The 16936-nt window shown below is 40.1% G+C and overlaps 1 protein-coding gene and 1 pseudogene across 2 annotated transcripts; one reads left to right on the top strand and one right to left on the bottom strand.

Annotated features, from left to right (window-relative positions):
- Positions 1 to 451: 451 nt before the first annotated feature.
- LOC115674994 (DNA ligase 1) lies at positions 452 to 9732 on the bottom strand. 2 transcript variants are annotated; one of them, XM_056313273.1, is made up of 17 exons: positions 8766 to 9732; positions 7811 to 7927; positions 6645 to 6746; positions 6448 to 6564; positions 5578 to 5808; positions 5400 to 5494; positions 5041 to 5128; positions 3835 to 3966; positions 3160 to 3272; positions 2442 to 2552; positions 2306 to 2367; positions 1742 to 1813; positions 1578 to 1651; positions 1439 to 1495; positions 1239 to 1316; positions 1019 to 1096; positions 452 to 880 (listed from the first exon to the last, which is right to left on the bottom strand). In XM_056313273.1, the coding sequence occupies exons 1-17, from the start codon at positions 9612 to 9614 to the stop codon at positions 812 to 814; spliced, it is 2445 nt and encodes an 814-aa protein (XP_056169248.1). In that variant the 5' UTR covers positions 9615 to 9732; the 3' UTR covers positions 452 to 811. The 2 variants fall into 2 exon arrangements, with proteins under 2 accessions (XP_056169248.1, XP_030453413.1); XM_030597553.2 differs by having other exon boundaries at positions 2442 to 2543; positions 8766 to 9731.
- Positions 9733 to 11904: 2172 nt separating this feature from the next.
- LOC115673544 (nuclear matrix constituent protein 1-like) lies at positions 11905 to 16529 on the top strand (annotated as a pseudogene).
- Positions 16530 to 16936: the final 407 nt, after the last annotated feature.

Raw genomic sequence — 16936 nt, 5'->3', positions numbered from 1 at the left:
ATTATCCTAAATACTCCTTCAGATAATGACCAATCACAGTGATCACACATTAGCAATAAGAATTACACGTACCTCCAGTGCCTCGGAGATAAGTGAACCAAGGATCGATTGCTCATGAGACGTACGAAATTACCAAGCTTATTTTGACACCAAACTGGAAATCTACATAACAGAAAATTTTGTAAGTCAGTAGTCCTATGGAGATATCTGCCTCTCTGGGATTTCTCAAGTGTGCAACATGCAACCCAGCGCAAGAAAATATAAGCGATAACATCAAGTATAAGAAAGTGCTCCACCCCCTAGCCCTTTTAGAAGGTTTCGACAAAGGAAGGTCTAGTAAAAAGAAGACCCGCATTTACACACACATGTACTGCTATCTTCTCCAATGGTTTCTGATATAGCATGCAAGTATAAAAGCACCAAGGAGCATGAAGCACGTTTTCACTCTTGCTTGAGTCAATATCTTTCATCGACCTGAAGTGTCAATGGTAAGGGATACATGATGTAGCTCGAGAATACAAACAAAACTACATACAGGTTTACAAATGGATTTGTCAAGGACACCGCCTGCTCTCTTTTAAAGAAAATGGAAATTTGATATGGCAATTGATGTAAGTGATCACCAATTCTGTGTCACAGGAGCCGCATCCACAAGTATGGTGACTTGATGGCAGTATTTATGCTTAAGCTTTGGTCACCGTGACAATGGAACATCTTGTCATCGCCATCTTGTCATCGCAGATAAGTAAGATCACCTCTACTTACAGGGAGAATCACATGGAAAATGTTGCAAACATGAGGATTTTGCTTCTCAGTCATCTTCATCCTCATCTTTATTATTCGGGTGATTGTGCTTCTGAGCAAAATACATCTCCGCAATCTGGATATATTAGAGGAAAAATTACAGAGGAAAGCCAGTGAAAGAATAAATAGTCACTTCATTTACCCTTTCCCACACCACCTCTATATCAATATGGTCTACCAAACAACACAAAAACTTAATAGCACTGTTTCTCACCAGATCCGATGAGCTTGCTTGCTCCGGTGCTTTATCTTCACGGACACGAACTAACCGAGGAAACCGGAGAGAGATTCCCTTCATACAAGAATTCATGACAAGATTTAGTGATGAATAAAGAGTACAAGTTAATTGCTATTGATCGGTAAGGTCTGCTGAATAGAAACCCCCTCCTCATTCCTTTGCAAAGAAGAAAAAGAAGAAGAAGATTAACATAAACCTTATCAGGATCCACTGTTCCAACAGCAGCACGATGAACAGGGCTAATAGTTAAGTCTGCAGCTTTCACCTCCCAAACCTGGAAGAGAGTTGGAGTTCATATAGAAAATTATAAAATTTTTGCAGAGACCAGAAGCTGCACGCAAGAAATATAAATGAAAAAGGAGAATGCAGAAAAAATAAAAACAGTTGATAAACTACCTCAGAGGGTTCAAACCACACATCTGGACTGATTGTATCTGAATAACGATAATACGACTGAAACAAACAAAGAAAAGAAGTTACAAAGTAAAATATTTCTTTCCCTTCTTTTGAGAGAGAGAGAGAGAGAGAGAGAGACCTTTGGCTTCGGAATAACCTTAGACCGAAGACTGGCAGATCGTTCTTCAAGCATGGCTTCAGAAAAACCAGTTCCTAGCCGCATTGCCAGAGAGAATAATCAAGTCATGTATTGATAAACAGAACGTGTGTCATCAAACAACAAAGCAAATTAGTTTCTCTCACCAATTTTACAAATGCTTTGAAACTCTTCATTGGAACTGTCATAACAAGCAAGGAGAAATGCACCATACACACCTATAAAGGAGAAAATCCATAAACTCTGATCAAGCTTAATTTAAAGTTTAATGAGGTAAGAACAGAAGCATACATTGGCCCATGAGTCCAGTAGACAGATCTGAACAGCTGAGGCAAATAAATTGAGCAACGAAAGATATTGTCCATCAAGGCATATTCATCGAAGATAATATCATTATGTTATCTTTGAGGGATATTTGGAGCAGGTTGAGCTCAAAATAACCTCCAGAAAAGGCAAAGTTGACTAATGTCAATGAACAACATAATGACCATATTGTTGATTTTTTAAACAATTATGAAAGGTTCATAAATAAATTGAAGAGTGGATTTTGTAATAGAAAACATAGCCTGCAGCAGTAGCCACAGCCCTGACATTTCTTTTAAATAATAAACCTTATCACTTCAAATGGAAGTCGAGCCTCAAGACATTGTCCATAGTGATTAATCAAAGCCGATTACTTCAGTTAAGTCAGTTTTCTAATGAGCACTTACCTGTACGCTTCCCACGACCATGGAAAGCGGCAATAGGCACCAAATCTACTGAATCGCCAATACTGCATAAGGAAAGTAGCATATATTAGACAGTCACATACCTAGTGCAAGACTATCAGAATGACCATGTTGTTACCTGTCCATATAATCTTTCTTCAATTTCAGCCAGTTATTTGACCTCTTAGAAGGCTCATATGTAGCATCTCGATCCAGTGTTTTGATAATCAAACCTTCACAACTGCACCAAGTATGTCAACAGTATGGGAAAAGGATAAGCAAATCTCAATTACAACACTTCAATAATATTTGATCATTAAGGGAGCATATTTTTACATTACGCACTAAAGCTATGCCTTGTGAGAGACAGTTGTCCAAAGGGTTTGACATGGAGAACTTGCCAATTCATAGGAATATGACAGATAAAAAAGCAAAGAGACCAAATGAGAATCATAACATATACAGCAAGATCTTTTTGAGCTAATGGCATGAGCAATTGAAAAAGAATCTAATCGGGGTTCCTCCGCCACACCCCCCCCAAAAAAAAACACTGAAAAAAAAGAGTAAAGAAAAACACGTGCATGCGCACAGAGAGAGAGAGATCCTGCAAATGCTTTTCAGCTCAATTGTTCACATCCCAAATAATCTGTTACTGCATACAAAAGGTCCACAATTAAGAACTGCTATTTGAGTCGTTCACATGATGCTTTTAGGCAGGTGCTTCGGGAGGCTTAGACACCCAATGTCATAGAAGAAGAAGAACTACCAAGTGTTTAATACGATCAAATAATGACGCATGACCGCTGACAAGCGAACAAGAAATACCATACTGATATAGCATGAACAGAGCATAATACCTTGCATTAACAGCAGCGTCAAGAAATGTTTGTATCTCCTCTATATCATTAGATGTTATTGCGGTGGCAAACTGAAAAAATCCGGGTTCTTCCTTGAACGAATCGTATAGATGCTGCGCAATACCACAGCAACAGGTCCATAAGAATGGACATTACAACCTTTCACAAATTGCATGAATAGCAGGGCAACAAAATTATCGAGAGTCAAGACCTGCTCCTTAACATGCCAATACCTCTAGCTTTATCTAGTCTCTGAAATTTATATTTCCAATGCCTGGACAGAGTTACGGCCATCCTTTTTTAAAGAAAAAACACCTCTCAATTCCTGCCAATCATTTTGTCCCTCTTAAAAGATCAATGGCTTCATCAAGCTCTGCAACTACCCAGTTCTTAATAAAAGACAAAAAACAACTTCCCAGACTAAGACAAGGCATTCTTACAATAAGGTCTAAGCACATAAGAAGGTAAAGATTTTGCAAATAATATCATCTTAAGTTAAGCAGTTCCAAACAACTCATGGCTTAGAGATGAACCTGCACTTTTCACTATATAATTAAAGCAGAAACACCCTTAAACCACACAATCAACAAGTCTCTCTGCTCTAGCAAGAATTTACATTTCCTATAAGGGGAAAAAGGTACTATTAGCCCCTACTTGAAAAAAAAATGGCAATACCTCCCTCCGAAGTTTGAGTTCTTCCTGAATAAGTGGCTTGCCATTCAAATAAAGCATGTCAAAAGCATATATGCAGACATCCACCTTGATCTCACTCAAGACTACATTTTTGCGAGCTCGCGTACTGAGGATCTGCGATAGAAACTTTGATCTTAGGACCTGTTTCAATTAGCTCTTGCAACCATCTCAAAATAAGAAATTCTCGATCAGATCCATTACTCTTTTTTCAGTATAAAGAAACTAATCACAGGCATAGGTAATATCTTGGAGCGTATAGCTATCAAAGTGACTAGTACAGCAAGTCGAGCATTAAGGCTAAAATTCAAGGTTCAACCGCAATCAAACAGGATGTGAATATATCAATGCCGGTAAATATTGTTAGCCCCGCAATTACTAAAAAAAAGTTAGAAAGTTTGTTGGGAGAAAGAGAGAAAGAGAAAGAAAAAGAGAACACAGGGGAGAATAGATTCACGTGAGATCTATTGGTGACTCACATCACACACGTGCATACTAGGTCAAGAGTTACAATTAATGAATAAATAAATAATAAAATCTCAACAGGAAGTAACAAAAACATCACTTTTTTACTTACATCAATATAACTAACAACTGCTTCAGGGCAATGAAGAGACACTGAGCAGGTAAGGTATGATGAAAAGTTAGAAATAAGAGAAATAATTGTTAAAGTCGATAACTCCCACATGTGTAGGTCCCTCTGGCAACTTATCTCGTGTCATAACTTAGTGCCAAGGTTCAACTATTTCCGCACATAACATATTGTAATTGTTTTAGTATCTTTAATGCCTAATGGCTATTAATAACCACAAAATCCCTGATTGAAAATCAGGTTGCCAAGGACTCAGCTCTGAGTGATTGCTAGCCACACATTCTCGGCAAACTTGGCTAACTTGTATTCTCAACGTGCAGGGGTTCATATACTAGGAGATTCTGCAAATGCCAACAAGCCAATCCAACTAGCCAATCTATCTTACGCACAAATATCAGAAGCAATGAGAGAACACAACAGGGTCGCTGCACCAACTATGCTTGAGCAGAAAAATAAAAGGTAGCCCGAACTGGTAGATCAGTTCCTAAACAAGGATTATTTTTATTATTAACATCACTAAAAAGTTGAAAGCAAAAAAGATTGTTCCAGAATTTGAGATAGCACCAATAAGTGAGACCAGCTTTATGAGAACCTATTACCTGGAAAGGAAGAATCTTTTTCTTTTCTCGATCATAAGCGACAAGTTCGCAATCTAGAACAAATGATTTAACAGCTTCTTTCTTTAATCTGTGTAACAAGACATGCAGCAATTAATTAAATTTAATCAAGTATCCATGCACATTATGAACTTTCTCACTATCAAATACTAAAGTTAAGCGTTACTTCAATTCACCGGTTACCTACCCAAGCAAGGCAAAGAACTGAAAGACAAATCTAAGAAAACGTGCAGGAATGGCCATCTCTACTGAATTTTTAAGCTAGTAGCCATCTGAGCCGTGGAGACTCAAGAGAATGGTCTACATATCGTGTAAGAGAAACTTGAAGAAAAATTACCCACCTTGATGCAGTGGCAACAACATCTGGAAACTTGCCGGTGTTATGTTCAGCGTTTCTACTGTATATCTCGACAGAACCATCCTCCTTATAATGTATCTGTTACAACAGCAACACTATATGACAAAGCCTTACATAAAATAACAAGAAGTGGCAAGAAAAAAATGACTCAGATGTATCACCTGTGCACGCTCCCCATCATACTTGTATTCACAAGTGTATACCATGTTCTGGAATTTACTTAAAATCTCCGAGACACCTTTTGTTGGTTTTGCAAGCATAGGTCCAACAGGGACCCCCAAAGTAAAAGTACACGACTTTGGAAGATTCCATACACCGTCAGTGAGAAGAGCAGGAACTATTTTATCATAAACTGGAAGAACAGAGTACACTTGCTTGACAATCTTTGCTGCCTGTAACAGATAAAAATCATAAATCATGTATAGAAGGAAGCAAGAACGATTCAGAAAGGTAATCCTAGTCCAGACTTCATACGGAAGGAAAAAATAAAAAATAAGGGAATAAAACCAAAATAAAAGGATGTAGACACAAACTAAACAACCACACTTAAGAAAATCCAACTCAAACCTTACAATTAAAGAAAAGAGATGATCACAATTCTAGGACAGGCACTTGAAGAAATACAAGAAAAAAATGGAACTAAAGCATTATTACTTACCGAAAACTAGAGTAAAAAGAAGTATTTTTAGCAGCGTTAAACCCTCCAACAATGGCACGGACAAGAGAGGCAATTCTAAATTTTGTGTCAAATATATTGCTACTCTCAGGACATAATATACAGAATACTTCCTTATATGCAAAAAGGAAGAGTGAGTTGATCAAAAGACGGAGGGTTTTAGCAGGACTATAAACATGTTTGTTTCAAGTATAAGCAAAGTTTTCATTGAAAAAGGACCAAAGGGGTAACATCCCTATACAGAAGAAAACGATGTCCAAGGGGAAGCCACCCACATAAAAAAATAATGAACAAAGAGCACATTTCCTAAAATATCAACACTACACGAATGAATGTTAACATATGTCAATTTCACCTCTTCTAGAGGAGATTGAACATCTGTGGATGGTTTAGAAAGTTTTTCAGCATGTACAGCAGCTTGTCCAAGTGCAGCTAAGAGAGTCTGCTCTGCTAATCCAATCCTCAATTTCGTCTGCAAGTCACTAAGTTAAGCTCAAATAAAACCATCAACAAGCATGTATGTGATACCATTATAGAAGTCTCGACCACAACCTGAAGTAGGCGGATCAAATATTGAGGTTCACAATCAGTGGCTGCAACAAGAAGCGCTTTTATATGGTTCTTTTTCTTTTCCTGACTATTCTGCCCGGATTCCTGTGAATATGCAACAAGAAGCAGATTAACCAAGGCAATAACAACATTCTAAAAGTTGTAGTCCAATTGCATTAAATGATATCCAGCTCACAATCCTAAACTATTAGTTATAGGGAGGAACATTGATGCATAGGACATTACACCAATTTTACTTCCAACCAGAACCAAGCATCTGCTCTATGTGCAGACTAACAAAGATCTGGCTTTGCCATGGGGAAGAAGAATAGAGGGAAAAAAGCAAAAGACTAAGCAAACGTTCAACTCAAAATTATTTTACTAGATGCTTCAATTACACCCAGCAAAGAGCCCATGTGGCTTCAACTTTGTACGGAAGACGATAGAAACCCAAAAACATGAGCAGTTATGCAAGCAACCAAGACTAAGAAAACCATTTTATAGCCCTCGCTGCAGTAGATGTTTGCATTGCAATGGCTTCAATCCCAAAGCTAATACCTAATTCTCCTAGCAACTTACCTCCAACTGTCTCCGATAATGGGGGTCTCCCGTGAAAATATGCATCAAGGTCAACTAAACATAGGATAGCCTCTTGATCTTGGTAAGCTGGAGGCACAGTACTATGTTACACTATGTCAAATACTAACAACTAATTATCAGCTCTTAAACGTAATAGTAAATACATCCAAATAAAAAAAAAAGTAATAGTAAAGAATATATGTATTGGAAAATACAGGAGCCACAGAACTTCCAGAATATATCAACACTCTTAGATAAGATATCGATTTCAAAGAAACAATGTGCTTCAAGTACCAAATATATTCACCAAAGTCACATAATACAGGGATTAAGTAAAAGCTTTCACTCTTGCAACAAATGATCCAGCATTTCAAACACTTAACCTTAAAGCAAACAACACTCTGAGGACAAGGAATCAATAAGGACAACAACTAATAGACGTATCAGGAAACAAGTATCATGCTATGTTTTTCACCATAATTTTATCAGCTGCTATATCTCTCACCAATACAAATTTTCAAGCAAAGTGATGTGTGCACAATTGCTACTCCAAAGAAGAACTCAAGATTAGCAATAAAGAGTTATTATACCTTAGCTATGAGCCGAAACGTATCAAATACTTTGGCAAGAGTTAATGCATCAGGCTTCCGCATTGTGGATTGAGATGATCGACTTGCTTTAGCGACAAGGCCCAAATCTCCCAACTCCTACAACATAATCAAGCAACAGGTTGAGCAATTGTACCACAAAAGGCTTCATTAAAGAACAAAAAATATCTGCGTTGCGATCCAGTAAATTGGATCCTTTAGACCCATAATGCAAGGAGGTGGCTAAAAGTAAAAAGTCCTAATGGTGATAGTCTGGAACTTTCAACAGATTTCACTAGATCCTACAAAAGTGAAAATGTTGAGTAAGTTTGTGAATTTCAAAGATTTGGATAAGCTGTATGGCCAGTATCGAAAGTGAAAAAGTTGAGTAAGTTTGTGAATTTCAAAGATTCAGATAAGCTTTATGGCCAGAATTGAATGAAAAGTGACAAAAGCCAACAAACTTCGGGAGAGAATTAGGAGGAAAAGAACATTGAAACTTGCCTAGGATCATCAATTGTGACATTAGGAAAATTTTCCCAATGTTCAATTCCTTGTCAGTGGCCAATAGCCTTGTAAATTACCCCTTTCTAGATGATCATGCTGGTATCATTTTAAAAGTTTTCTATAGTGATCTATTTTATCATGCCCAAAATCCTTTTTCCAGTCAGTGGCCTTGAATTCTTGCTTGTAATATTCCGTATATTAAGTATTATGTCAAAATCTTCTCATTCTTTAATCAACTAAGTTGATTTTCTCCACCACTAATGCAATTCCTGAAAAGTGCCAGTAAGAACATGTAGCATGGAGACTCCCTCATGTAAATTGAAGTTTAAATATCGAGACTCAGCAAGCATGAGCTGACACCAATCAACAGGATGTAAAGACTAGAGCTCCACACTTCAGCCCAAAAGTTCAAACGAGAGGATGAAGGGATCAAATACATTTAAAAGATAACCTTGTATTGCTTCTTAATCTGCACTTCTGTCCTTCCACAGGCCTCAGCAAGCGCCTTAATGATCGACGCATCCCCGATTCCCAGCTCCAGCCCCTCGTGAGCAGGAGCAATCCTGTTGGCCAACAGGTACACAACAGCAACCAAATCATCCGGGGTTGTGTTCATCACAGTCCTCAGCACATTACACACTATGTCCGTAATCACAATCCTCCCAGTCTCATTCGATATCAGGTCGAACGCCAAGCACAAAAACACGAACGGAACCCTCTCGCCCTCGCTCCAGCAAGCCACGGACTTCGGGGAGAAATCCGCCGGCTTCTTCTTCAGCAAATGGATATTGCTCTTCAATTCCTTCACTCTCTCGGCAGACGAATCCCCTTTCTTCCCACTCTTCCCGCTTCCCTCGCTTTGCTTCGCCTTTTTCTGCTCGGGGCATTTCTCCGGATTCGAGCCCTCGGCTTCAATTAGCCGGTTCCCTCCCGCGCTCGTCTCCGACTGATCGACTTCCGCTCCGGCCGGGGCCGAATCGGGCTTCGAGGCGTCGCTAGGGTTTTCGACCGGTGCGGGATCGGGGGACTTGCGCTTCCTCGGCGAGGGAGCCCCGGGCTTCTTCCTGGCGGCGGCGGCGGCGCGGGCGCCGGACATGAGGGCGTCGAACGCGGAGGGCTTGGAGGACATCCTGCGGCCGGGCGGCGGCGGCGGCGGGGAGGAGGATAGGGAGGCGGGGCGGCGGCGGAGGAGGGGGGAGGGGGGCTTAGCGGAGGAGAGAGAGCGAGCGAGAGGAGAGGCGGCGAGCCTGAGATCGAGAGCGAGGCGCGGAGGGCAGTGGCATGAGCGAAGGAAGAACATGAAAGACGAGAGGGAGGGAGCGAGCGAGGGAGGGGGTCGAAGATGGACTGATGAAGGTCAAGCTCGGAGCAGAAATGGCGGGAACCAAAGAGGGGCTTCCTTTTGTTTGCGCGCAGCCCCCAAAAAAAAAAAAAACAATTTCGGACAGTCCTCGCTCGTTCCGAGGGTCATCCATGGCCGGAAAAAAGTGTCGGAAAACTCTTAAACGTTTTTAATAATGTCAATTTAATTCTAATTCTTTTTAACGAGACAATTCAATCCTTCTCCATGATGTCAACGCCGATCGATGTTAACGTGAATAATTTTTAATAATATTTTTTTAAATATCTTTTTCTTTTTTTTCTTTTTCTTTTTGCCGAGCAATCGGCGACGGCGGCCCTCACTTGAGGCCGGCGATGGTCGACGGAAGGAAGTGGGAAAAAGAAAAAAGAAAAAAATAGAAAAAAGAGAAAAAAAAATTTAAAATAAAAAATGAAAATGCTTTTCGGCCAGCTAAGTCATGCCATTATTTTAAAAAAATGCGTACTTCAAATTCCTATTTGAGAAAATAAGAACACTTCGGACCTTTATTTAGAATTTTCCTTATATCTCAAACTCCCATCTTCCCCTTTGAAAAAATTTCAGCCTTTTGCTTACGTTCATTCGATATGGTATGTCTCGATATGAATATACTATGAGTTTAGCGTTTGCCCAATTAGCATTTAAGGATGGTGATTCCGACATTTATCGTGATTACTACTACCGAGCATTTTTCTTTTTTTATCATTGTCGTTCGATTTCGCAACAACATTATAAATGTTATCTTAAAATAACACGCGGTCAATGAATTTTTTTCCTCCTCGTGGATTTCTTAAAATAACACGCGATCCGGTGAATTGGGCTGCCTTGCTGCTGCAGGGATTGAGCGCAGGTGGTCGCGTTGTGTGATGTTCACTCCGCAGAGGAAGGTGTGGTCGATGACGGGGAAGAGCATTGTTCCTGCACAGCCCGTGGCTCCTCCTCTGGGCTCGAATGGGATGGTCATGGACAGAGGCGATTCAGCCGGCAAGGTTTCGCCACTCGAGAAGGAGGTTGGTAGATAAATTCTGGCTTGTTTTCGCCTTTTGTCCTTTTGGCAACCGGCAGTGGCTTGTGAGGGTTGAATTCCTGCATTTGCTATCTTTGGTGCTTTGCTGTAGTTATTCGCCAATCTTGATCAGTCTTGACACGTGAAGGGTGTTCCTCAGTGATCGACAGATTGTTCCCTTGTTCTGTACCGTCGGCCACTGTTACGTTGTTCTGGATTCAGGATGAAAGACGGTATTATTTGCTGCTATGGTCGTATGTGGGCATATTCTACTATGGTGGTGCAGTATCTTACATGTAGTTCTTCTCAAGACAAGCGAGTTTGCTAATCCTAGGAGAGTTTTGTGGCAAGCTCAGTCGATCATAGGAGTAGAAAACGGGTAAGGAATGTCAGTTACTTGATGAGAATGAAGATTGTCGAAGCAATGTCAAATATGGCAAGAAAGCTTTCGTCTGGGGAAAGGGGTGCCGATAGGTTTTCCAAAACAATGGTTTTTGTAGTTGCGGCCATGTTGAGCTTTCCTCCAAAATCAGTGAGGGAGGGATGGAGGGATGGCGTGGAGGGTCTTCCATATTTGTTCAGAAAGTGATATCTTTGATCAGATGTAAAAGGAACAAGTTCCTTAAGTACATGCAACTTGACGGGAGTAGTGAAAGTTCATTGAATAGTACAATTGGCATCTCCGTAGAAGGGACTTTGCAATTACCTATGGGGTCCATTGCGCAAGAAATCGATTGCCTTAGAGAATATGTAGGTGTAGATAAATAATGCTTGGTTGTAAGCTCTTCATTAGAATAGCTGACAAGCTGGTGGTCGTGTACTGAAACAAGATTTACTATGAACATCATCAGAACTGAGCGAACTGAAGTTTCTTTTGCAACTCAGGTGTTGAATTTTATATAAAATCCAGTTCTGTGTCAATTTACTGCAGCCTTTGATTTAAATTTCTAGCCATTCTGTGTCTATTCGTACGTATTCACTTGGTTTAAAAGTGATGATAAGCCACGACAGTTATGGCATGTCGCATGTGGAAGTGGAAATGCACTTATTATGGAATCATTTATGGAGGATCCACCCTGTGAATCTGTGTTTTCATCTTGTCAATTTCTTATACTGCTCATCTAAAATCAGCTCGTGTTGCTCTAGTTCCATGTTTTTAGCCTTTCTAATTGTTGCATTTTAGGAATGCATTAATGTTGAGAACCCTTTCCATTCCCTGATCTTTTGGTCCAGCTTTTGAGTACCAATATAAAATGGGACGTCTCTTGATTGAGAAAAGAGAGTGGGCTTCCAAGCATGAAGAGCTGAGGCGAGCATTGGAGGAAACAAAGAATGCTCTCAAACGCGAGCAGTGGCTCATTTGATTGCTATGTCAGATGTTGAAAAATGAGAGGATGACTTGAGGAAAGCTCTTGGTGTCGAGAAGCAGCGCATGAGTGATGTAAGATCTCCATTGTAAAATTACTTTACCTTTTCTTTTCAGCCCAAAAAATGTCTGTAAAAATGTCTGTTTGAACTTTTTCTATGTCTATGATTGCAAAGTAGATGGCATGAGTTCAAGGGCGATGTTTGATTTGATTGCCTGCAAAATCGTAAACTCAATGTCAAGATTGTGGTGCTTTTCTTAAATAACTCCCCTCTTTGCTATGGGTGGGGATCTACCTAAATTGGACTACCTCTTACTAGTTGGTTTCACAAAAGCTACTTTGATGCATCATAGGACAATATTTCTCTCTCTTTTCAACTTTGAAGATGTTATCCTTTTCTCTTAATATAAGAGATAACATCAGCATGTGGCCTTCAAAATATGGATTTCGATATCCTCCCCTCGATTTCTAACAGATGCATATTGTGTTGTAGTTGCATTTTGATTATCTAGTTGACCATAATTTAGTTATTATATTTGTGTCAGTATCTTGAAGTCGTCTCTCCATATATCTAACAATGAAACGTAAAAGCGAATATGCCCACATCATGTACGTGATCGCTTTTATCATCTGTTTCCTTAAACAAATAAATTTGTACTTCATTCAAATTTGCCTGGAATGTAATTAAATGGCCACAATATCAATGTTTACATAACTACAGCTATCTGTGTATGAAATTCAATTTATAGCACAATTTGGATGGTGAACTTTACAAATTAACAAGGTAGAAGAGGAAGGATTAGATGTAGTTTCACATGCAAAATATCTTCGTTCATTTACAACTTACAACTCAGTTTAAGTTGGGAGTTTTTAATGCCTCGAGCTTTGTAATTGTGGAAGTGACAAGAAAAAAATCATAAAGTAGCATTTAGATATGGTAGGAAGGTTTGTGTGGTGGTTAGCATTTGCATAAAATGATGAAAAAGCAATCATGCATATGTCAAGGCTAGTGTTAGATGAAGAAAATGGTTTTGAGTGCGATACCCAGGTTTTCTTCGTTAGAAAGTCACGTCTTCAGTCACGCCTTGCCACCCATCCCACCTCCAAAGTGGGCAGTCCTTTTATTTGCAGTGAGATTACCTTGCATGTACTTGGTTATCCTTTTCTTGCATGATGGATGATGTTAGAAAGAAAATATCTGGTAATTATTGTTCCTTTTCTTGTGAATGTTGGTTGCAGCTGGAGAAGACCTTGCGTGAGATGCGTGCAGATTATGTTGAAATTGAATTTACAGCTGATTCTGCAAGCATTGAGGGAAAATCTCTTGAAGTGGAGGCTAAGTTGCACGCTGCGGATGCCAAACTTGCCGAAATAAGCCGAAAGAAATCGGAAATCGAGAGGAAGTCGCAAGATGTAGATGCTAGGGAAGCTTCTCTTCGAAGGGAACAGTTATCATTCATTACAGAGTATGTCCAAAGCATTTGCATAGCTAATTTCGCATGGTTCATTGTAGCTATTTAAGTCTGTGGTTGTATCTCTGGCCATTTAATGTTGCTCATACTATTGTCTTCTTTGATAAATGAGCTTGTTGCAAATTTTCTCAGGCGTGAAGTACTTGAAACTACTATGTCCAAGCAAATGGAAGACTTGCAAGAATGGGAAAGAAAATTGCGTGACAGAGAGGGAAGGTTGGGAGATAGATTTAGGGTTCTGAACCAGAGAGAGGAGATGGCAAGACAAGATGCATAAGCAAAAAGAGAAGGATCTTGAGGAAGCACCAAAAACGATAGATGAAGCTAATCTGACATTGTCAAGAAAGGAAGAGGATATGAGCAGCAGGCTGGCGAATCTAAAGTTGAAAGAGAAGGCAAGTCTTTCTGATGCTGCCCACTTAAGATTTCGACAGCGGGACGATTCTAATCTAACGCATTCTTTTTGGCTGCAGGAATTTGAAACAATGAGAAAGAACCTAGAGATTAAAGAGAAGCAGTTGGTTGCTACAGAAGAAAAGCTCGATGCCAGAGCAATAGTAAGTTCTTGAAGTTTGGAGATTTGCATTTGCCTAGTATTTGCTGGTGCATAGATGTCTTGATGACTTACCCATCATGGGAGCAATTTAAATAATCTTCTAAACATTCTTAAGATTTGACACTCCTAAGCATTCTTAAGATTTGACTCTTTATCGGTCACTTTAATCATCAAATTTCTGTAGCAATTTAAATAATCTTCTAACATTCTTGAGATTTGACACTCCTTGTGCTTGGTCCTTTCAGGATGAAATTCAAAAGATCTTTGAGGATCATGCCCGTGTTTTAGATGTGATTAAAAAAAATTTTAAGTTGGAACTTGAGCAAAAGAGGAAAAAGTTTGATGAGGACTTAGAAATAAAAGGATTTGACATGCAGAAGGAGGAAGCTGAAATTAAGCACAAAGAGGATGTACTTGTGATAAGAGAACAAGCAGTGGAGGAGAAAACTGAGAAGCTCAAGGAGAAAGGCGATGACCTTCTTAAAGATCTTGAGGAAATGGAGAAATTTCTCGAGTCTGAGGAAAAGAAATTGGAGACTCAGAAGAAATCGGTCGCTGTTGAGAAAGAGGAGTTGCTCAGCTTTAGGGCTGCTCTTGAGAAGATAAGAGCGGAAAATGAAGAACAGCTGGTGAAGATCCGCACGGAGAAGGATCAACTGAAAGTGAGCGAAGAAGAAAGGTCAGAATTTGTGCGTTTGCAATCTGAATTGAAGGAAGACAGAGAGAAGTGCAGGCTTCAAACAGAGGACTTGAAGCAGCAAAAGGAAGCCTTTGAGAAGGAGTGGGATGAGCTTGATGAGTAAAGGACTCAGATTGAGAAAGAAAGGATGGATGCAGAGTGACAAAAAGAAAAATTTGAAAAGCTCAAACGTAGTGAGGAGGAAAATTTACGAAGGGACAGGATGGAGACGGATGATTACATAAACAGGGAGCTGAAAAATTATAAACTGGCTAAAGAAGCCAGAATGGAGCATGAGGCTACAGTTCTTGCTGAGAAGGTGCAAAGTGAGAGAAGTCAAATGCTTCACGATTTTGTGCTTCAGAAAAAGGAGCTTGAGACTAGTATGCAGAATGAATGGGATGAGATGGAAAATAACTTGCGTGGTAGAATAAAGTCATTCGAGGAAGAAAAGGAGAGAGAACTAAACAATATCAACTACCTGAGAGTAGTAGCCAGAAGAGAAATGGAAGGAATGAAACAGGAACGAGCAGAATTGCAAAAGGAAAGGGAAGAATTTGCTGCAAATAAGAAGCATCTGGAGGAGGATGAACAAGTTGAAATAACAAAGGACATTGAACAGCTTGTTGCACTCGGCAAAAAGTTGAAGGACCAGAGAGAGAAATTTATCGAGGGGAGAGATCGCTTAATTTCTTTTGCTAAGCAGCAGAGTAGCTGCAACACGTGGGGAACTTACTCGCGAGTCTCTGCTTTCCGTTCTACAATGTATATCTGAGATTGAGAACGCTGAGCTTTGTCAGTCAAAGTTGGCCGAGGCTTATGTAAAGGAAGAGGCAAATATGACCTTTAATTGCTTCTGGAAGGCCAAGTACAGATACATCTCCAAATTTAGTCGGTTCAAGAACGACTCTCTCCCCTGGAACTGTGTCTTGGCTTCGAAAATGCACATCTAAGATATTTAGCATCACCCCTGGCAGAAAAACCGATTCCCATCCTGTTCAAGATTTGACTCGAGGGACGTGTGCGTGGTGATCATGTAAATGTTGAAGAACCTTCCGAAGCATGTGCTGAAGATGATGCTGAGCTCTCTTTTGCAGTAGCGAGTGCTTCTTTCGATGTCGAGGGGCATCACAGGGAGGACGAAGCTGGTCAAGATACTTCATACAATAGCGATGTCAACAGTAAGAGACGAGAAGTTGCTGAAGATTCTCAGCCTTCTGATTTAAACAATGGTGTCCATCAGCGTCGCGAGAGGGGCAGAGCAAGGGCTAACGGGACACGTACCATGAAAGAAGTTGGCCAAGATGCTAACACTACAGTTAGGAAACGTTTTGGTTCGAATGAGACCGAGTGGGAGAATGGAAATGTCGAGGACTCCGCGCCTACGAACGCCGACGATCGGGACGAACCCGGTCTTGCTGACAAAGGAAGACCAAGAAATGTCCGCAAGATGGGTCGTGATAACGCCACGGTGACCGAGCGTGATGCTGATGACACTGAAGGACATCCTGACAGCGTGAGGATGGGCTAGCGAGGGTAAAGGCGGCAAAGGAATGCTGCTGCTGTTCAAGCTACGGGTGAACGGTGATATAATCTCCAACGGCCCAAAGGGCAGGTTTCTGATTCTGGTATTTTCTAGCTGTTATTCTTACGGTAGATTCAGGACAGTTACATAAGCATTTCTCTTTTCTGTATGTACTGATGAACATAAATGCTTTTCTCTTTCTTTCTTTTTCGAATAAATACAAAAACATATCTAGTTGTATAGAGAAAAACTACCGCAAAAACTATTTTAGGCTATGTACCGCTTACGAATCTTGATCCTCAAAATTAGGACATTATACAATACAATTTTAGCAACTAATCAGCACCAAAATTTCTCCAATTAATCTTAATTGACAACTCACGCCAACACTCCCCCTCAAGTTGGTGCATGGATATCACTGATGTCTAACTTATCAAGTGACTTTGTAGAAGATGTTGCTAGAGACGGCCTTTGGGAGTATATCCACGGTTGGTCTTTAGATTTAACAAACGGGAATTGAACTATCTTGGCATCAAGGTCTTGTTTGATGAAATGTTGATCTACCTCGATGTGTTTAGTACGATCTTGCTGGATTGGACTATGAGAAATATCGATGACCGTCTTATTGTTACAAAATAAGCTCATCTCGGAATTTGC

The sequence above is a fragment of the Syzygium oleosum genome, unplaced genomic scaffold (assembly GCF_021117445.2).
Source record: "Syzygium oleosum isolate NSW1041296 unplaced genomic scaffold, Sole_v2.1 Sole_v2.07, whole genome shotgun sequence".
NCBI classification, from domain to species: domain Eukaryota; kingdom Viridiplantae; phylum Streptophyta; class Magnoliopsida; order Myrtales; family Myrtaceae; genus Syzygium; species Syzygium oleosum.
Note: the sequence above shows the minus strand (reverse complement) of the source record. Positions and strands in the feature narration are given on the sequence as shown.